Here is a 17,620-nt window from a genome sequence, read left to right on the forward strand (position 1 = left end):
TTGAGCCAATGATGCAATTCATTGATGAGGGCCTTTTTTGTTGTTGCATTAATTATGATGAGTAATTCAATTAGATGTTGAAAATCCAGTATTGTTATTTTTCTTTTGTTTGTTGTACTTTTCCACAATCGGTAAAACAATTAAAATAAAGATATCTCTGACTTTTGGCCAATAGGTAACATTGAACTACATAAAAGCATTTCAGAAACGTTTTAACTATTTGGAGCACACGGTTCATCAAATATTAGTTTAGTTTAGAAATACAGTGTGGAAACAAGCCCTTCGGCCCACCAAGTCCATGCCGACCATTGATCACCCACATGTTATCCTACTGTCACTTCCTACACACTAGGGGTAATTTACAGAGGCATATTAACCTACAAACCTGCACGGCTGTGAAGTGTGAGAGGAAACTGGAGCACCCAGAGAAAACCCACGTGGTCACAGGGAGAATGTACAAATTCCAGACAGACAGCACCCGTAGTCAGGATAGAGCCCTGGTCTCGGGTGCTGTGAGGCAACAGCTCCCCCGTTGTGCCAATGTGCTACCTGGCTGTGCCACTGTGCTGCCAGTAGATATTTTGCAATCATTTTCTGAATGAATCCAATATTGGCCATTTGTGAAATTTGTACTTTGAATCAACTGATGCACGATGTTTTCCACTTATTTGAGAATGTGCTTGAATTTACAAATTTCCATTTCAGTGACATGGAAAGTGCAGAGGGCATTCTAAATGTGATGAGAGGAGCAGGAATTGAGCCTGGCCCAGATACTTATGTTGCCTTACTGAATGCACATGCTGAAAAGGGAGATATCGGAAATCTGAAACAGGTACAAAATTGGCAGCAACTGTTGTTTTGAATCAAACTTAATTACAATAATATAGAACATGATTTATAGTATTTGAAGAAAAGGAGCAGAAAGACCAGAGTGTCAGTTCATTTCAAGAAAGTTCTTAATAAATAACCCATTGCAGCTGCAAAGTATATTCCATGTTCCCATTGATAATTTGCCTTCATTGCAGGCAATGGAATATAAAAGTCTTTTTGTTTTTAAATTATGCAAAAAGGAGTACAAGATTTAATATCAGTCTAATCAGGTTATATATTTCCCCTTGAAGACCAGGATATCCTCAAATCGATTATCAAGTTAATGTAGAGACTAAAATATACCTTCATATTTAATAATTACCAGTTGATTTATGAAATTGGTGCACTAATACTTGGTGCAAGATTCCTCTGGTAATGGTGTTAGTCTTTTCTATTAGTTATGCAATGCCAAATCTTTTGTCATCTAGTGTATTGTAAAGAACTTGGGGGTGGAAGCAAAAGGCTCAGATATACAAATGCAATGCTTCTATGTTCTTTAAGAATAGGCTATATCAAGAAGTTCCATTGAATTTATGGCACAATTTGTGTTAAGCTGCAGATAATGAATTTGTTTTTCGCCAAAATTATTTCCTTGTCTGATTTTTAGCTCCAGAGTTGCAAAACTTTGTTACCTGGTAATTGACAGGTTTAAATAAAAAAGATGATTATGAAAAATTGTAGAAAACGAGATTAAGAGGTGTTGAAGGGACAAAAATCTCTTTTAGCACTGCCTTAAGATATTTGTATGATTTGAATCTAAAGCCTATTTGTATGTGTTTAATATATCCCTTGATGATAGACACTGGAGAAAGTTGAAAAGACAGATGCCAGCCTGATGGACAGAGACTTGATGCAAATTATCTTCAGCCTGGCCAAGTCTGGCTATCCACAATACATTCAGGATATTGTGGAACGGATGAGACATGACAGGGGATATGTACCAGGCAAGTTGCATATTTGTGATGTTCAGTTGTAATACCTCAAATTTTTCATAATTTAAAATATTTAGCATGTTAAATTTAAAAATGTTAACTTTATAAATTTAAATGTCAAAACAAAATTTCTTTTTTTAGTGGAAATGCCAAATAATCTTGCATTCATTTTTACCTTGCATTTCTCTTGTAAGAATCCTGCATAGTTGCGTTAAATTCATCTTGGAAAGGGAGTGTCTAAATACAAATATTGGATTTAAATACTAATATTGGATAATGTTTTCCGCTTACGTTTTTGTAACAACACTCTTGTGTTTAAGATTTAATTGGTAACTCTTGGTTTTTGCAGTGTAAGTACTCAGAGGTATTGAATGTTGCCATTTTATCATTCCAAATGTTTATAAAGAAATGGCAAGAAAAAGTCAAAGTCAAAGTTGATCAACACCCAAAATAATTGTTTTGTTACACTATTTATACTTTATTACATAAGGGGAAAACTTTTTGGCAGCTTGGTAATAACCATTGGTGTCATGGACTTGAAGGCAACTTGAACATTTATGTAGAATTTCCAGAGGTGACTTTTAGCTTAAAGTAAGGCTTGATAAATGGATTTTGAAAAGCATACTTTATTTATGATACATAATATGAGCAAATTCTATAAAAAATGTCAGATTCCAGAATCTTTCAGTTATTCTGAAGCCAAAAAGATAAATTATACATGTAATCATTTTAGATTTACACTTTAGATTTAGTATTAAGTCACGTGGCGGCGCCTAACGGCAGCGGCTGACTAGCAGTCTGTCCGTCTTTTTTTTGTTGAGTGTCGGTATTGGGATGATTTTTATATATATTTTTTTGGTTGTGTATGTGTGGGAGGGGGTGGTGGTGTGTGGGGGGTGGGTGTGGGTGGGTGGGTGGGTGTGGGGAACTTTTCTCTTCCTCACGGCGCGGGGTGCGGCTCGGCTGCGGGGCCTAACATCCCCCGGTGCGGCTCGGCCGCTGGACTTTACATCCCGGTGCGGCTTGGCCGCTGGACTTACATCGCCCGGTGCAGCTCGGCTGCGGGGCTTAACACCGCCCGGTGCAGCTCGGCTGCGGGGCTTAACACCGCCCGGTGCAACTCGGCTGCGGGGCTTAACACCGCCCGGTGCAACTCGGCTGCGGGACTTAACACCGCCCGGTGCAACTCGGCTGCGGGACTTAACACCGCCCGGTGCGGCTCGGCTGCGGGGCTTAACACCGCCCGGTGCAGCTCGGCTGCGGGGCCTAACACCGCCCGGTGCAACTCGGCTGCGGGACTTAACACCGCCCGGTGCGGCTCGGCTGCGGGACTTTTCACCGCTGGTGCGGCTCGGCTGCGGGACTTAGCTGCGCAAGGCTTGGTCGCGGGCCTTTCATCGCCCGGTTCGGCCGCGAGACGTTTCAGCGCCCGGTGCGGGGACTCTGCGGGTCGGTCGGGGACGAGCTGTCTGTCCGTGGGCGTGGGGAAGAGAGGGGAAGTTTTGTTGCCTCCATCACAGTGAGGGGGTGTTTGGAGTCACTGTGATGGACGTTTGTGTTGGGGTTATGTGTCTTGTGTTCTTTTTTTTTTTTTCTATGACTGCTATGTAGTTTCGTTCGGTACTTCGGTACCGAACGACAAATAAAGCTCTGTTATACCTGTTATAAGAGACAATTTAGCAGACATTTCCTTTTTCTTTTTCCGCTTGAAAATTATAATCACGTAAAAGCAAGAATGCAATAAGATGATATGTATTCAAGGACAATCGTGCTGGAAAATTACAATTGTGGACAATTAGAAAACACAGTAAATGAAGAAACATTTAATATTTTGGTTTGGTGGTCCTTTGTTGGGTGAGAAGGAATAGTTTTGGGTCGAGACCCTTCTCCACGGCAGCCTTAGCCACAACCTGTGATTATATTCCCTTTATCCCACCTATAGGTTTCCTGCCTCTTCTGCAACGAAAAGTTAGTTTATTTTCTCTTTGTCCCAGTTCCCATTTAAGGGTCATCGGAATGGAAAGTTTACTGTTTCACCCTCTGCAGATTCTGCCTGAGCTGCTGAGTATTTCCATTGTTTTCTGTGTTTATCTCAAATTTTCATTATGACAAGCTTGTTGCATGGAAAAGTTCATACAACCACTGAACTGCTTTTCCTTACAGTAGAAATCATGGTTTGATGTCTCAAATTTTCCTGCCTAATTGCCGGAAACTTGATTCCCCTGTAGAGCATCTCTAGAACTTCTTCTTTAACTATTTTTCTGACTTGTTTGTTTTTACAGATGCAATGAATCTGTGCTTAGCCCTGATTACTCAAGGTTTGGAAGAAACAGCTTTCCAAGTGTTGAAAACCTTTCCCACATTTCAGTCTGAGAATCAAAATGGGGACCCATTAGATTTTGGCAACTTCTTCATCCGGCACTGTGTCAATTTAGAAAAGGTAAAAGAATAATGATGCTCCCTTTGTCTTAATATTTTGAAGCATATTATTTTGTTCTCACTGAAACACATTAACCAGGTATCTCTATTTTAAATCCCCCCACAACATGTTGCTTTACAAACTGTTAACTACTCCTAAACATTGGAAAGTTCAGTAGTTCTTTTTCATTTAAGATATGTTTTTGTACATTTGCTTTTATTTAAAAGCTTAATATGCAAATTGTTTCCAAATGCACGTATAAAACAAAATAACTTGCCTATTTATTAAATAGTTGCTGCATTCCTAGTTACAAAACCTCTTCTGTTTGATGTATGGATGATTTCCTTTGGGGAAAGTAATGATTTCTATTTCTTTCCTTCACGTTCCAGCCACTTGACAAAATGCGACAGTTCTGTGAGGGACTAAAGGAGACCAATTTGCATTCTGCTCCTTTTCAGTTTGCTCTTTATTGTGCTCTGGATGCCAAAAAAGAAGGTAATAACATATAAAGCTTCGTCTTCGTATTTTTAAGCATTTAAATTCTAACACAATCTTTTCACATAATTTTGGGTAGTTTAAAATGCTAAACATCTATTTGTTTGTTGATATGTTTGTGTCTTTGATGTGGAAGTTTAGAATATGCTTATCTGGAGAAGGTTGGGGCACTTTTCTTTCCTGCATCATTTAATAACGACCCCAAATCCCTTTTTGGGGTGGTGATACTGAAGTTTTGCCCAAAGCCATAATCACTAAATGTGGCCTTTACACCGAAGATAGACACAAAATGCTGGAGTAACTCAGCGGGACAGTAATAATCATCACATTTGTGCAAATGGTTTGGATCAAATAGCAAAATTTGAATCTACCTTGAATGACAGTTACTCATATAAGTGACAGTTGATCCCAAAGTGTTGCTTTTTCTGTTATCTCAACAAGAGTCCGGCATTGCGTTGGACGCAGCGAAGGAATAAGCATCTAGACAATAGAACCCAAATTATTAATCCTCTGAGCACATTGTCAATTGTGTAATTTTAAACTCAGATTTGGAGATTCACTGTAATGTAATCTAGGAGGTGCATATTGTAACAATTAATTTCTCATAACGCTGAATTCATGTGACATAGAGAAGGAAATGTTTAGTTTGCAGACATTTTATCTGTTGAGTGATTTCCTTTCTTTTTCTGTAATAGTGTTTACATCAGACTTTGCAAAAAAAAAAGGTAAACAGCACCGAACGAACTAAACATAGCACAAAAAGTAAGGAAATTTGTGTTTGGTAGATTATTTCTTTGTTGTAACAATGCTTCTTGGCAATAAATCTTATGCCGTTGGAAAGCCTGTTTATTTCCCTTTTAAATGGTGCCACATTTGTAAGGAACATGCATTTGTGGGATGAGCAGCAGAGCTGAGTATGTGGGTTGCGCCCATGAAAAATCTGCCAAATCTTCTCTGCCAATGCCAAACAGCTTATTCTGCCATTGACTCTTGTTCGGTGTTGTTTGGTGGATTGGATGATTGAAGTCTGAAGAAACAAGACATATTGGCAATTTAACAATTTATTCATTTAATAAACAGGAGCCTCAGTAGCGTGTGGAAGAACCATACACAGCCACAACAGCCTGGCACCTCCTCCTCATGCTGGTCACCAGCCTGGTCACACACTGTTGTGGGATGGCATCCCATTCTTCAACCAGCATTTGTCGCAAGTCAGCCAACGTGGTTGTGTTGGTCACTCTGGCACGAACAGCACGCCCAAGCTGATCCCACAAGTGTTCAATGGGGTTGAGGTCAGGACTGCTGGCAGGCCATTCCATCCTCTCCACTCCCAAATTCTGGAGGTAGTCTCTGAGAAACCCTGCTCTGTGGGGGCGAGCATTGTCATCTTGGAGGATAGAGTTCGGTCCCAGACTGTGGAGATATGGGATTGCCACTGGTTGCAGAATCTCATCTCGATATCTCTCTGCATTGAGATTGCCTCCAATGATGACAAGCCTCGTTTTTCCAGTGAGGGAGATGCCGCCCCACACCATCACACTGCCTCCACCAAAGGATGTTACTCTATCGGTGCAGCAATCAGCATAGCGTTCTCCGCGTCTTCTCCACACTTTGACCCTATGTTCCAACTGCCGTAGGCAGAATCTGGACTCATCGCTGAACATAACGTTCCTCCACATGTTCAGGTTCCAGTGCACGTGTTGCCGACACCAGCGCAAACGGGCCTGACGGTGAAGGGCAGTCATGGCAGGCCTCCTGGCAGCCCTATGAGACCGGAGATCGGCTGCGTGCAGTCGGTTCCGAATTGTCTGGGCAGAGAGCCGTCGGCCATATCGTCCTGCAAACCTTGACTGCAAATCTGTAGAAGACAGCCTACGGTTCCTAAGTGCTGACAGGGTGAGGAAACGGTCTTCTTCGAGTGTCGTCTTCTTGGGACGCCCACTTCGCGGCCTGTCTCTGACATCCCCCGTTATATGGAACTTGGCCTTCACTTTGGAGATGGTACTAGGGCTCACTCCAAATAATGCCGCAACTTGGTTTTGCGGAACACCAGCTTGAAGTTGCCCTATCGCACGGGCCCTATCCAGATCAGTCAAACGTGGCATGCCGATTCTTGGAACAGACACCTACTGACCACTGTAGCAGGGCCCATGCTCACAGATGCTGCCAATCAGGCACCTGATTGTCAGCACCTGGGGGTACCAGAAGCTCAAAACAAGAGTCAATAGCAACAGCGGAATAAGCTGTTTGGCATTGGCAGAGAAGATTTGGCAAATTTTTCATGGGCGCAACCCATATACTCAGCTCTGCTGCTCATCCCACAAATGCATGTTCCTTACAAATGTGGCACCATTCAAAAGGGAAATAAACAGGCTTTCCAACGGTATAAGATTTATTGCCAAGAAGCGATGTTACAACAAAGAAATAATCTACCAAACACAAATTTCCTTACTTTTTGTGCTATGTTTATATATTGCATAAACTAGCATTACTCATTTTCTTTCAAATAAAATTGGAACTAAGAAATAAATCACTCTTGGAATTGGGACAAATAGTCACCCATGTAGCTTGATTATTCCAATATCTTGAAGATTTGGCATCATTTTAATTTTGGTGTATGATAACATAAGATTAAATGGTTTCCTTTTACATTTGTAGCAATGTCTGTTGAGCTTATGAAGATCATGCAGAAGGAAGGTTTACCTGTCAGACCCCATTACTTTTGGCCTATATTGGCACAACATCAGAAAGAAAAGAACACCCAAGGTTTGTGTCATTTAAACTCTTCTAATTTGCTGAATATTTACAATAAGGTTAGAAAGTCTTTGCTATATGCTTCTTGAATAGGTAATTTGACTATGCAGGGCAGATAAAGTTTCAACAGGATTAAATGTAAATGGAATTGAAACTACGTGGAAAGTACAAGTAGTTCTGCTGTAACACATGGTTGCATACTATGGAATTGATGATTTAGGGAACACTTATTGTATTAAGCATGTTGAATTAGTTACAACGTGATTTTGATTGTGAATTAAAAAACATTTAAAAGTTACTTTGGAAATTGACAAGCAGCAAAAAAGCTGTTTTGCAAAAAAAATCTCCAGGGAAAAAATTGCTTCCATGTAATCTCCATGCAGTGATTAGATATCATTTTTTCTTCAGAACTTTAGTCTATCTGTTTCCGCGCAGGTGGCTATTGAAATTGGCAAGCAATCACCTCTATCGACACTTGTGTAATGACACTCCATTGAAAAATATGTTTGCAGTAACTAAAACTTAGTTGTTAAAAAGACCTTTATATTTGAAAATTGCGAGTCTTAAATTCTAGCCCCTAAGCCACTTTGTCCTATTGGCATAATTGTTTTTGTAATACAACCTTTTTGAACATGTTTCATAGGTACACAACTATTGCATTGTAGTAGAACTAACTGCACATAGTTTTGCAGCAGTTGTTCAAAATCTTACAAGCTGTGACTTAACATCGAAAATAAGATTCTAATCCCATTCCAGTTCACCAAATAACTAATTTTATGTCTCATTTTTTAAATTAACCGATTATACATGGAACATACACTATTTACACTATTTACACGTGTAAATAGTTTACGGACTGCTTTTATATATTGCTTGTTTTAGGACTAAAGAATTCTATTTTTCCTTTTTAAGGACCTATGCACCATGTTTATCAAAATGAACGTCATTTGCATCATGCTTTTCCTGTTTGCGTATGATATAAACAAACAATGCACCAACTTTGCTGCATGGGTGGTGTCTTTGTAGCATTCTGCACCAACTAAGAGCCATTCAAGGATATGCTAGTTTGGTTAATATTTATTGTAAGAAAATAACTGCAGATGCTGGTACAAATCGAAGGTATTTATTCACAAAATGCTGGAGTTACTCAGCAGGTCAGGTAGCATCTCAGGAGAGAAGGAATGGGTGATGTTTCGGGTCGAGACCCTTCTTCAGACTGATGTCGGGGTGGGACAAACGAAGGATATAGGTGGAGACAGGAAGATAGAGGGAGAACTGGGAAAGGGGAGGGGAGGGGGAGGGGAGGGGAAGGGAGGGACAGAGGAACTATCTAAAGATGGAGAAGTCAATGTTCATACCACTGGGCTGCAAGCTGCCCAAGCGAAATATGAGGTGCTGTTCCTCCAATTTCCGGTGGGCCTCACTATGGCACTGGAAGAAGCCCATGACAGAAAGGTCAGACTGGGAATGGGAGGGGTAGTTGAAGTGCTCAGCCACCAGGGGATCAGGTTGGTTAAGGCGGACTGAGCGAAGGTGTTGAGCGAAACGATCGCCGAGCCTGCATTTGGTTTCGCCAATGTAAAGAGGTTGACATCTAGAGCAGCGGATACAATTGATAAGATTGGAAGAGGTGCAGGTGAACCTCTGTCTCACCTGGAAAGACTGTTTGGGTCCTTGGATGGAGTTGAAGGGGGAGGTAAAGGGACAGGTGTTGCAGCTCCTGCGGTTGCAGGGGAAAGTGCCCGGGGATGGGGTGGTTTGGGTAGGAAGGGACGAGTGGACCAGGGAGTTACGGAGGGAATGATCTCTGGAACGCAGAAAGGGGAGGGGATGGGAAGATGTGGCCAGTGGTGGGGTCCCGTTGTAGGTGACGGAAATGTTGGAGGATGATTTGTTGGATACGCTGGCTGATGGGGTGGAAGGTGAGAACGGGGGAGATTCTGTCCTTGTTACGAATGGGGGAGGGGGAGCAAGAGCGGAGCTGCGGGATGTAGAAGAGACCCTAGTGAGAGCCTCATCTATAATGGAAGAGGGGAAGCCCCGTTTTCTGAAGAATGAGGACATCTCTGATGCCCTAGTGTGAAACACCTCATCCCGGGCGCAGATGCGGCGTAGACGGAGGAATTGGGAGTAGGGGATAGACTTTTTGCAGGAGACAGTGTGGGAAGAAGTGTAGTCTAGATAGCTGTGCGAGTCAGTGGGTTTATAGTAGATGTCAGTCACTAGTCTGTCTCCTGTGATGGAGATGGTGAGGTCCAGAAACGAGAGGGAGATGTCGGAGATAGTCCAAGTATATTTAAGGGCAGGATGGAAATTGGAGGTGAAGTGTATGAAGTCAGTGAGTTCTGCATGGGTACAAGAGGTAGCACCAATGCAGTTGTCGGATGTAGCGGAGGTAGAGTTCGGGGATGGGGCCAATGTACGTCCGGAACAGGGATTGTTCGACGTACCCGACAAAGAGGCAAGCTTAGCTAGGGCCCATGCGAGTGCCCATAGCTACGCCTCTGGTTTGGAGGAAGTGGGAGGAGTCAAAGGAGAAGTTGTTACAGGTGAGAACCAGCTCTGCTAGGCGGAGGAGAGTGTTAGTAGATGGGGATTGGCTGGTTCTACGGTCGAGGAAGAAACGGAGGGCTTCAAAACCATCCTTGTGGGGGATGGAAGTGTAGAGTGACTGGACATCCATGGTAAAGATGAGGGAGCGGGGGCCTGGAAACCGGAAGTTATCGAGGAGATGGAGAGCATGTGAGGTGCCTTGGATGTAGGTGGGGAGGGATTTGACCGGGGGGATAGGATGGAGTCGAGGTAGGTGGAAATAAGTTTGGTGGGACATGAGCAGGCAGAAACAATGGGTCTGCCGGGACAGTTCTGTTTATGGATTTTAGGTAGGAGGTAAAATCGGGCCGTGCAGGGCTGGGGAACGATAAGTTTGGAGGCATTAGAGGGTAGATCGCCAGAAATGGTGAGGTCCGTGATGGTGCTGATGATTAAGGTCTGGTGCTCGTCGGTGGGGTCATGGTCCAAGGATAAGTAGGAGGTGTCTGAGAGTTGTCGTCTGGTCTCGGTCCGGTTGAGGTCAGCCCGCCAGACTACCACAGCACCTCCCTTGTCAGCAGGTTTGATGACTAAGTCAGGGTTGTTGCAGAGTGAGTGGAGGGCTGCACGTTCAGGAGGGGAGAGGTTAGAGTTAGTTAGGGGAGTGGAAATTTTGAGGCGGTTAATGTCATGCCGGCAGTTGGAGATGAAAAGTTCTGGTGAGGATAGTTGGCCAACCGGGGGGTCCAAGAGGAGGGGGTCCGCTGGAGACGGGAGAAGGGGTCATCACTGGGGGGTGAGGACTCCTTCCGATGGAAAAAGGCTCGGAGGCGGAGGCGGCGGAAGAAGAGCTCCACATCATGGCGGACCCGGAACTCGTTGATGTGGGGGCGGAGGGGAACAAAGGTGAGGCCTATGCTGAGGACAGACCGTTCGGTGTCTGAAAGGGGGAGGTCAGGGAGGACGGTGAACACCTGGCAAGTGTGGGTGTTGGGGTCGAAGGCAGGGGGGCAGGTGGAGGGGATGTATGGTGAGGGGGTGGTGGGTTAACAGAGGAGAGGTGGGCATGAGGACCGATGTGGGGAGTAGTTAGGGTCGTTTGGCTAGAGGGGGAAGGGGGAGGGGGAAGGGGGAGACCCAGTCTGCTGTGGTTCCCTGTAGGAGGGGGTGGGCAGTAGAACCCAGCGGTGCTGTGGACCGGGTGGAGCTGCGACCTGCTGCTGATCCTGGGAGCCGGGTACAGCGACGGCTGCGACCTGCTGCTGGGCGGTGGAGTGGCGCGGGTCGACACAGTCGCTGGAGGAGGCCCGCGGGGAACTGGAGCCCGGGTAAGTGGCGGTCGGCCCGGTCAGCGGATGGCCGGGGAGGACGTCGGCAGCAGCGAAGAGGTCTGGAAGGTCGGCGGCAGCGGCGGCGAAGAGGCCTTGAACGTCGGCGGCAGCAGCCCCGGGGAGGCAGCAGCGGTGGAATATATTAATATTTATTAATCAACTCATCCTGAGGCAGAATGGTAGCAGTGTGTATTGATGATTTTGCCATCTATCTTACCTGTGTGGCGGACACGGAGCTGTCCCCTGATATTTGGTGCTTGCCACTTTTCCTGGACATTTACCGTGGCAGACGTACACCAGCCACTGTTGGGCGCGGATTTCTTTTGAAAATTGTGCATTTTTCAAGCATGTTTTTCAGTAGTTTTGTGGAGTTGTTAGCTGAGCTTAATCTCATGCAGAAGCATGTTAGCAAAGACTTTGAAATGGGATAATTATGTCCATTAGAAGCTTTTAGGGTGAACGAGTTCAGGATCTAGTCAGTTTTCAGCATTTATCTTTTGAGCCTTTGAGTAAGCTAAGATATTTATGGATAAATACTTGACATTTTTCTGCTTTAATGTCCTTGTATATCATGAAGTTATGGTAGCAACTTGGCAGAAAATGTTCTTCTCTGTTGACTTATCTTTGATGTTCCGTATAAATGAATTAATTTCATTATTCTCTATCACCCCATTGTTCACAACAGATGGGTATGGTTAAGAGTTCATATATACAGGAAAGATTTTTGGTTATATATCGTTCTCTTCATTTTGTAATGTCGTGCACTGAGCACATTGATTCTCTGCATTATGTAGAATGGAGTCACAGTGACATAGCTGGAAGGGCCACTGCAGTACAGTGCAAGAGATCTTTGTGGAACTTTTACCATGTGACTGTCTAGGTTCCCTCTGTGTTCCCCAAATATGTGCAAGGTGATAGATGGTGATGAGAATGTGGAGAGGAGAAATATGGGATTAATGTAAATGGAGGGAAGGAGGGGGTTGGTGATCAGTGTAGACCTGCTGATGTGAGGGGCTGTTTCCACACTATATCTCAACTAAGTATGGTTGAGTAAACAGGGTACATAGTCTACAAACAGTTACGATAAGGGTAACAGCGATTGTAATAACAACAGGATAGCGCAAGATTGTAGTGCCAATCAAGGAAGTGCAAGACATTGTTAAAGTACAATAACCAAATGAGGTTCGAATTATGGAGTCAAAGAGTTCTGTGCACACAAACAAGCCTATGGGGCCAACTCAACCATCGCTCCCAAGATGCCGATCTAAACTAATCCCACGCCTGCATTCGACCCATATTTCTCCCAACTTTTCCTATCTATCATGTCCAAATGTCTTTTAAATGCTGTTATTGTACTTGCCTCAGCCACTTTATCTGGCAAATTGTTCCATACACCCTCCACCCTCTAGAGGTGTGAAGTGCCCTCTCGGGTCACTTTTAAAATCATTTTCCTCTCACCTTAAACCTATGCCGTCCTCTTTATGATTTCACATCCTGGGGAAAATACTCTGTGTGCGCGTGCGCGCACGTGTGTGTGTGTGTGTACCTTATCAATGCCCTTCTTGATTTGGTACACCTCTACAAGATAATCCTTCAACCAGTAAGTCCAGAAGCCAGTTGTAGATGGACACCCCAAGGCCAGGATCCAGGAATATAGAGGTTATCTTATTTGATTGTATGGTGTTGAGGGCTAAGCTGCAGTCAATGAACAGCCTTCTGACATGGTTTTCTTATTGTCAAGGTGATCCAGTGCTGAATGTAGTGCAAGAGCGATGGCGTCCTCCATAGACTTATTATTTTTATTTTTGCAAGTTGCAAGGGGTCTAATTTGTCTGGAAAACTGGTGCAGATACCAGTTATCATATGCCACCATTATCTGGTGCAAATATAAGCCATTAAGTATGTTCACAAGTGGATCTATTTTTGGCTGCTATTGTCAGAATGGGCTGAATGATCTTGTAAAGAAGAAAGTTAAGGGCGTCAACATTGGAAAAATATCTCTTGATTAAAAAGATTGATTCAAAATAATATCTGATTGCTGAAGGTTTTGATCTGGTGAATAATGAGTTGATTTGAAGAGTGAATAAATATAATATGAGGATAAATGGAAAGATCAGAAGTTTGGAAAGTATTATTGGGATATCTAAAAACATGCAAGAACTGGTGACGGAAATGGAATCCATGGAAATTAAGTGGGATAAATATTTCCAAAAGGGAAATAGAAGATATAATATTGCAATTAATTATCTGAAAATTCAATATTGTCCACATGCACAAGAAACCAAAATTATTTCATAAGCCATAGGGTTTTTTTATGAAACTGAAATTTTCTTTGTGTTAGAAGCTACATCATTTTTTAATCTTTTTAAAATATGTCACTTTTATCTCCAAATTTTTGTTTCTTGTTAGTCAATTCTGACTTTATTTTGTCACCCAAATTTCAGGTCTATTCTGAATCTTTAAAGCACTTAGGTAAATATTATGAAGTGTATGGCATGTCTCAGCATAAACCCTTATATGTCAAGCAACGAAAACATGAAAGCTTGTTGCTTCTAGCTCTTTGTTATTTAATTTAACTGTCATTTCTTTCCATAACTGCTTTTCACTGCAGTTTGTTGAAGGCACATCTGCTCATCTGCTTGTCAAAATTATAAAGTGTGAAAAGGAGAGGCAACATTTTGCCATAAACATTTGAGCTATCTTTTGGAAAAAACAAAATCACTAACACATAATTAATGGAGACAAATTACTTAATGTCCAGAATTGTTGATTACATTTTTTAAATAAAATATTCAAACAAAATACTTTAAGAAGTTAAAAAATATGTTTGTGACAAGGCGTCGCAATGGAATCGCCTGTAACGGGTAGGAATTTGTCCAGAGAAAAAAATGTCAGTTAAATGAAACAGCTAGAAGCAATGAATGTTAAATGTTTTCTTCAGCTTGACATGTAGAATCTGTATTTAGCAATGCAAAGCACTTTGAAATCCAGCATTTAAATCGCAAACATTTGTAGCTTTCTCTGACCTGTTGCTTCGGCAGGCTAAATTGTTTCCCAGCTTGCCACTTGACTATTGCATTCTGGCAGTATTCTGACTTGTTAAGATTGCAAATTAAGTTTAATTTGTTGTGTCAGTTGCGTTTTGATATGGGCAAATTTAATGTTTACAGTTTGTGCATTAGCTTTAGTGTGATTTGAATTAAGTTAACTATTTGTCTTTACTTATGTGAAGAGAAAATATTTTCGCATTAGTTAAATACACAGGAAATGGGAAGAAACATAGAAAACAGAAAAAAGGTGCAGGAGTAGGCCATTCAGAAGCAATTTATAGTAGGATTGTCTGTCAGAACATTGGCAGGTTGATATACCTCAATGGTGGTTCTGTGGGATTTTTCTGAAATTGTAATATAATAAAAATTAAATTGGAAAACCATGATTTGTAGTTTTGGGAGATGCTTAATTTCAGTTCAACTTTGTATTGGTTTGTTATTTCACTTGTACTGAGTCACTGTGAAAAACAATCATACCATACATGAGTACAACAGTGCAAAAGAGAAAGGGACAATGCAGAATGTGATGTTACAGCTACAAAATGCAAGGAATGCAACGAGGTAGATTGGGAGATCAGGAATATATCAGGAATAGATCAGGAATATATCCTTCGCATATGAGAAGATTTTTATGAAAAGATGAGATCAGTCTGAAGAAGGGTCTCGACCTGGAACATCACTCATTCCTTCTCTCCAGAGATGCCGCCTGTCCCGCTGAGTTACTCCAGCATTTTGTGTCTTATCTATAGAATATTTTTTTAAATTGATAACAGCAGGGAAGAAGCAGTTCGTGAATCTGATGGCAGGTGTTTTTGAGTGTTTGTATTTGCTGCCTGACAGTAGAGGAGAGAAGTGAAAATGGCCACTGTATGAGTGGTCCTTGATTATGTTGGTTGCAATCCTGAAGCAGCATGAAATGCAGATGGAGTCGATGGGTGAGGAGGCTTGTTTGCCTGGGCTGGGATACATCCACAGCTCTCTGAACTTTTTTATGCAGAGCAGTTGTCATACCACGCTGTGAAGCATTCCAGTAAGATGCATTCTATGGCACATCTGTAGGAATTGGTAAGAGTAATTAGAGACATGCTGAATTTCCTCCTGAGGAAGTAGAGGTATCTGTTTGCGTTCTTGGCCGTAGTGTCAATGTGGTTAGACCAGGATAAATTGTTTTATGCCTAGAAACCTGAAACTCTTGATCATCTTGATGAAGATTTGGATGTGTACTCTGACCAATTTCCCAAAGTTTCGACATGCAGCGTGGAAACAGACCCTTCATACACTAGCACTAACCTACACACTAGGGACAATTTACAATTTTTACCAAAGCCAATTAACCTACAAACCTGTGCGTTTTTGGAGTATGGAAGGAAACCGGAGTACCTGGGGAAAGCACACGCTGTCATAGACAGCACCTGTAGTCAGGATTGAACCCGGGTCTCTGGTGCTGTAAGGCAGCAACTCTACTGCTGCACTTCTGTGCTGCCCAAGTGTTGACACCATAATACTAAGCTTTCTATCTTCTTCCTGTACATAGTTCTGTCTTGTTCGAAATCCAAGCCACCACATAGGTGTAATCTGCAAACTTACAAAAAGGAGTTGGAGTAGAATTTGGCTGTATTGTTGTGAGTGTATAGGAGCATAATAAGGGGATTCAGCCCTGCGGAGCACTGGTATTGAGAATCATCGTGGAGGATGTTTTGTTGCTTATCCTTACTGATTGCAGTTTATGGATCAGTGAGGCAAGCATTTGAAGATTAGTTTGATTGGAATTATGGTGTTGAAGGTGAAGCTATAGTTAATAAATAGAAGTCTTGGCAGGTTTCTTGTTATCCAGAGGTTCCAGGGATAAGTTTAGGACCAGGGCGATGACATCTGCCATGGACCTGTTGTGGCATTGGGTGAATTACAGTGGATTTAGGAAGTCTGGGCTGGAGTTGATGGACACTATGATCTGCTTTTTAGTTTAGTTTAGAGATACAGCGTGGAAACAGGCCCTTCGGCCCACCGAGTCCACACCGACCAGCGATCCCTACACATTTACTCTATCCTACACACATCAGGGACTATTTACACTTATACCAAACCAATTAACGTACAAACTTGTACGTCTTTGGAGTGTGGGAGGAAACCGAAGATCTCTGAGTACACCTACGCAGGGCACAGGGAGAATGTGCGAACTCCGTATAGACAACACCCGTAATTCGGATCGAACCCGGGTCTCTGCTGCTGCAAAAGCTGTAAGGCAGCAACTCTACCGCTGCGCCACCGTGCTTCCCTACACTTGAAACACAATGATGCTGGATGTCAGAACTTCATTTTCCTTTGACATCAGGATGATAGTGGTCTTAAAGCAGCTGGGAACCTCAAATTGAAGTAGAGAAGGTTAAAGATGTCTGCGAATACTCCTGCTAGCTGGTACACACAGGTTCTGAGGACACAGCCAGGGACTCAATCCGAGTCAGTCGCTTTCTGTGAATTCACTCTTGGGAAGCGTAATCTGAAGTCTACAATGGTGATTGTGGGTACAGGTACATCCAGAACTTAAACTTTATCCTTTTGCAGGTTGTCTGCCTATTTAATATGAGGAAACTTGGAAGAATAAAAGCGTGAAAAAATATTACTTTTATTCCAAGCCTAAAGCTTTGCACATTTTCAGAAACAAAATTTAAATTTGCCAGAGTGGCACATAATTTGGCCTGTAAAACACTTCATTTTGCTGTATCATCAGACTTTATTTAGAGCCAGTTGACACCAATACGTTTAAACACAACAGGACATTGTACCAGTATTGCTTGCGTGATAAATTGCCATCTTAAATTGTGTCCATGATTGCCACTAATATCTCCTTGCCCTCCTTGTAGGTTTCTAGCAGCTTCCGCATCTATAATTCCAAATTTGAAAGGATGAAATCTGTGTTTATTATATACACTTTGATTGCCCTCTATTTATCCATTGCAGAAATTATAGTGACTACACTGAATTAGCTGTACATTCGACTTCTTCATTAAAGACCAGATAACTTGTGAAGGTTACAGTTGCATGGGAGTTACATTACATGATTTGTATCCACAGACTGGGCCATTTGATCCAGAGATAAGAATTCAAATCCCATCATGCCAGCTGACATATTCTTAATGAAATAAATCTGGAATAAAATCGAAATGTCCAATTGTTGTGTACTTATTTTCTTTAGGCAGGAAATGTCTGATCTTACCCATAGAAACATACAAAATAGGA

General features: G+C 42.4%; 1 protein-coding gene across 1 annotated transcript in view; it reads left to right on the forward strand.

Annotated features, from left to right (window-relative positions):
- lrpprc (leucine-rich pentatricopeptide repeat containing) overlaps positions 1-17,620 on the forward strand; it is a 124,098-nt gene that overhangs the window by 33,678 nt on the left and 72,800 nt on the right. The window contains exons 7-11 of the mRNA XM_078405013.1: positions 706-832; positions 1,670-1,814; positions 4,085-4,242; positions 4,611-4,716; positions 7,375-7,482. Coding sequence (XP_078261139.1) covers positions 706-832; positions 1,670-1,814; positions 4,085-4,242; positions 4,611-4,716; positions 7,375-7,482 — 644 coding nt within the window. The remainder of the gene's footprint in view (positions 1-705; positions 833-1,669; positions 1,815-4,084; positions 4,243-4,610; positions 4,717-7,374; positions 7,483-17,620) is intronic.

The sequence above is a fragment of the Rhinoraja longicauda genome, chromosome 9, assembly GCF_053455715.1.
Source record: "Rhinoraja longicauda isolate Sanriku21f chromosome 9, sRhiLon1.1, whole genome shotgun sequence".
In the NCBI taxonomy this organism is placed as follows: domain Eukaryota; kingdom Metazoa; phylum Chordata; class Chondrichthyes; order Rajiformes; family Arhynchobatidae; genus Rhinoraja; species Rhinoraja longicauda.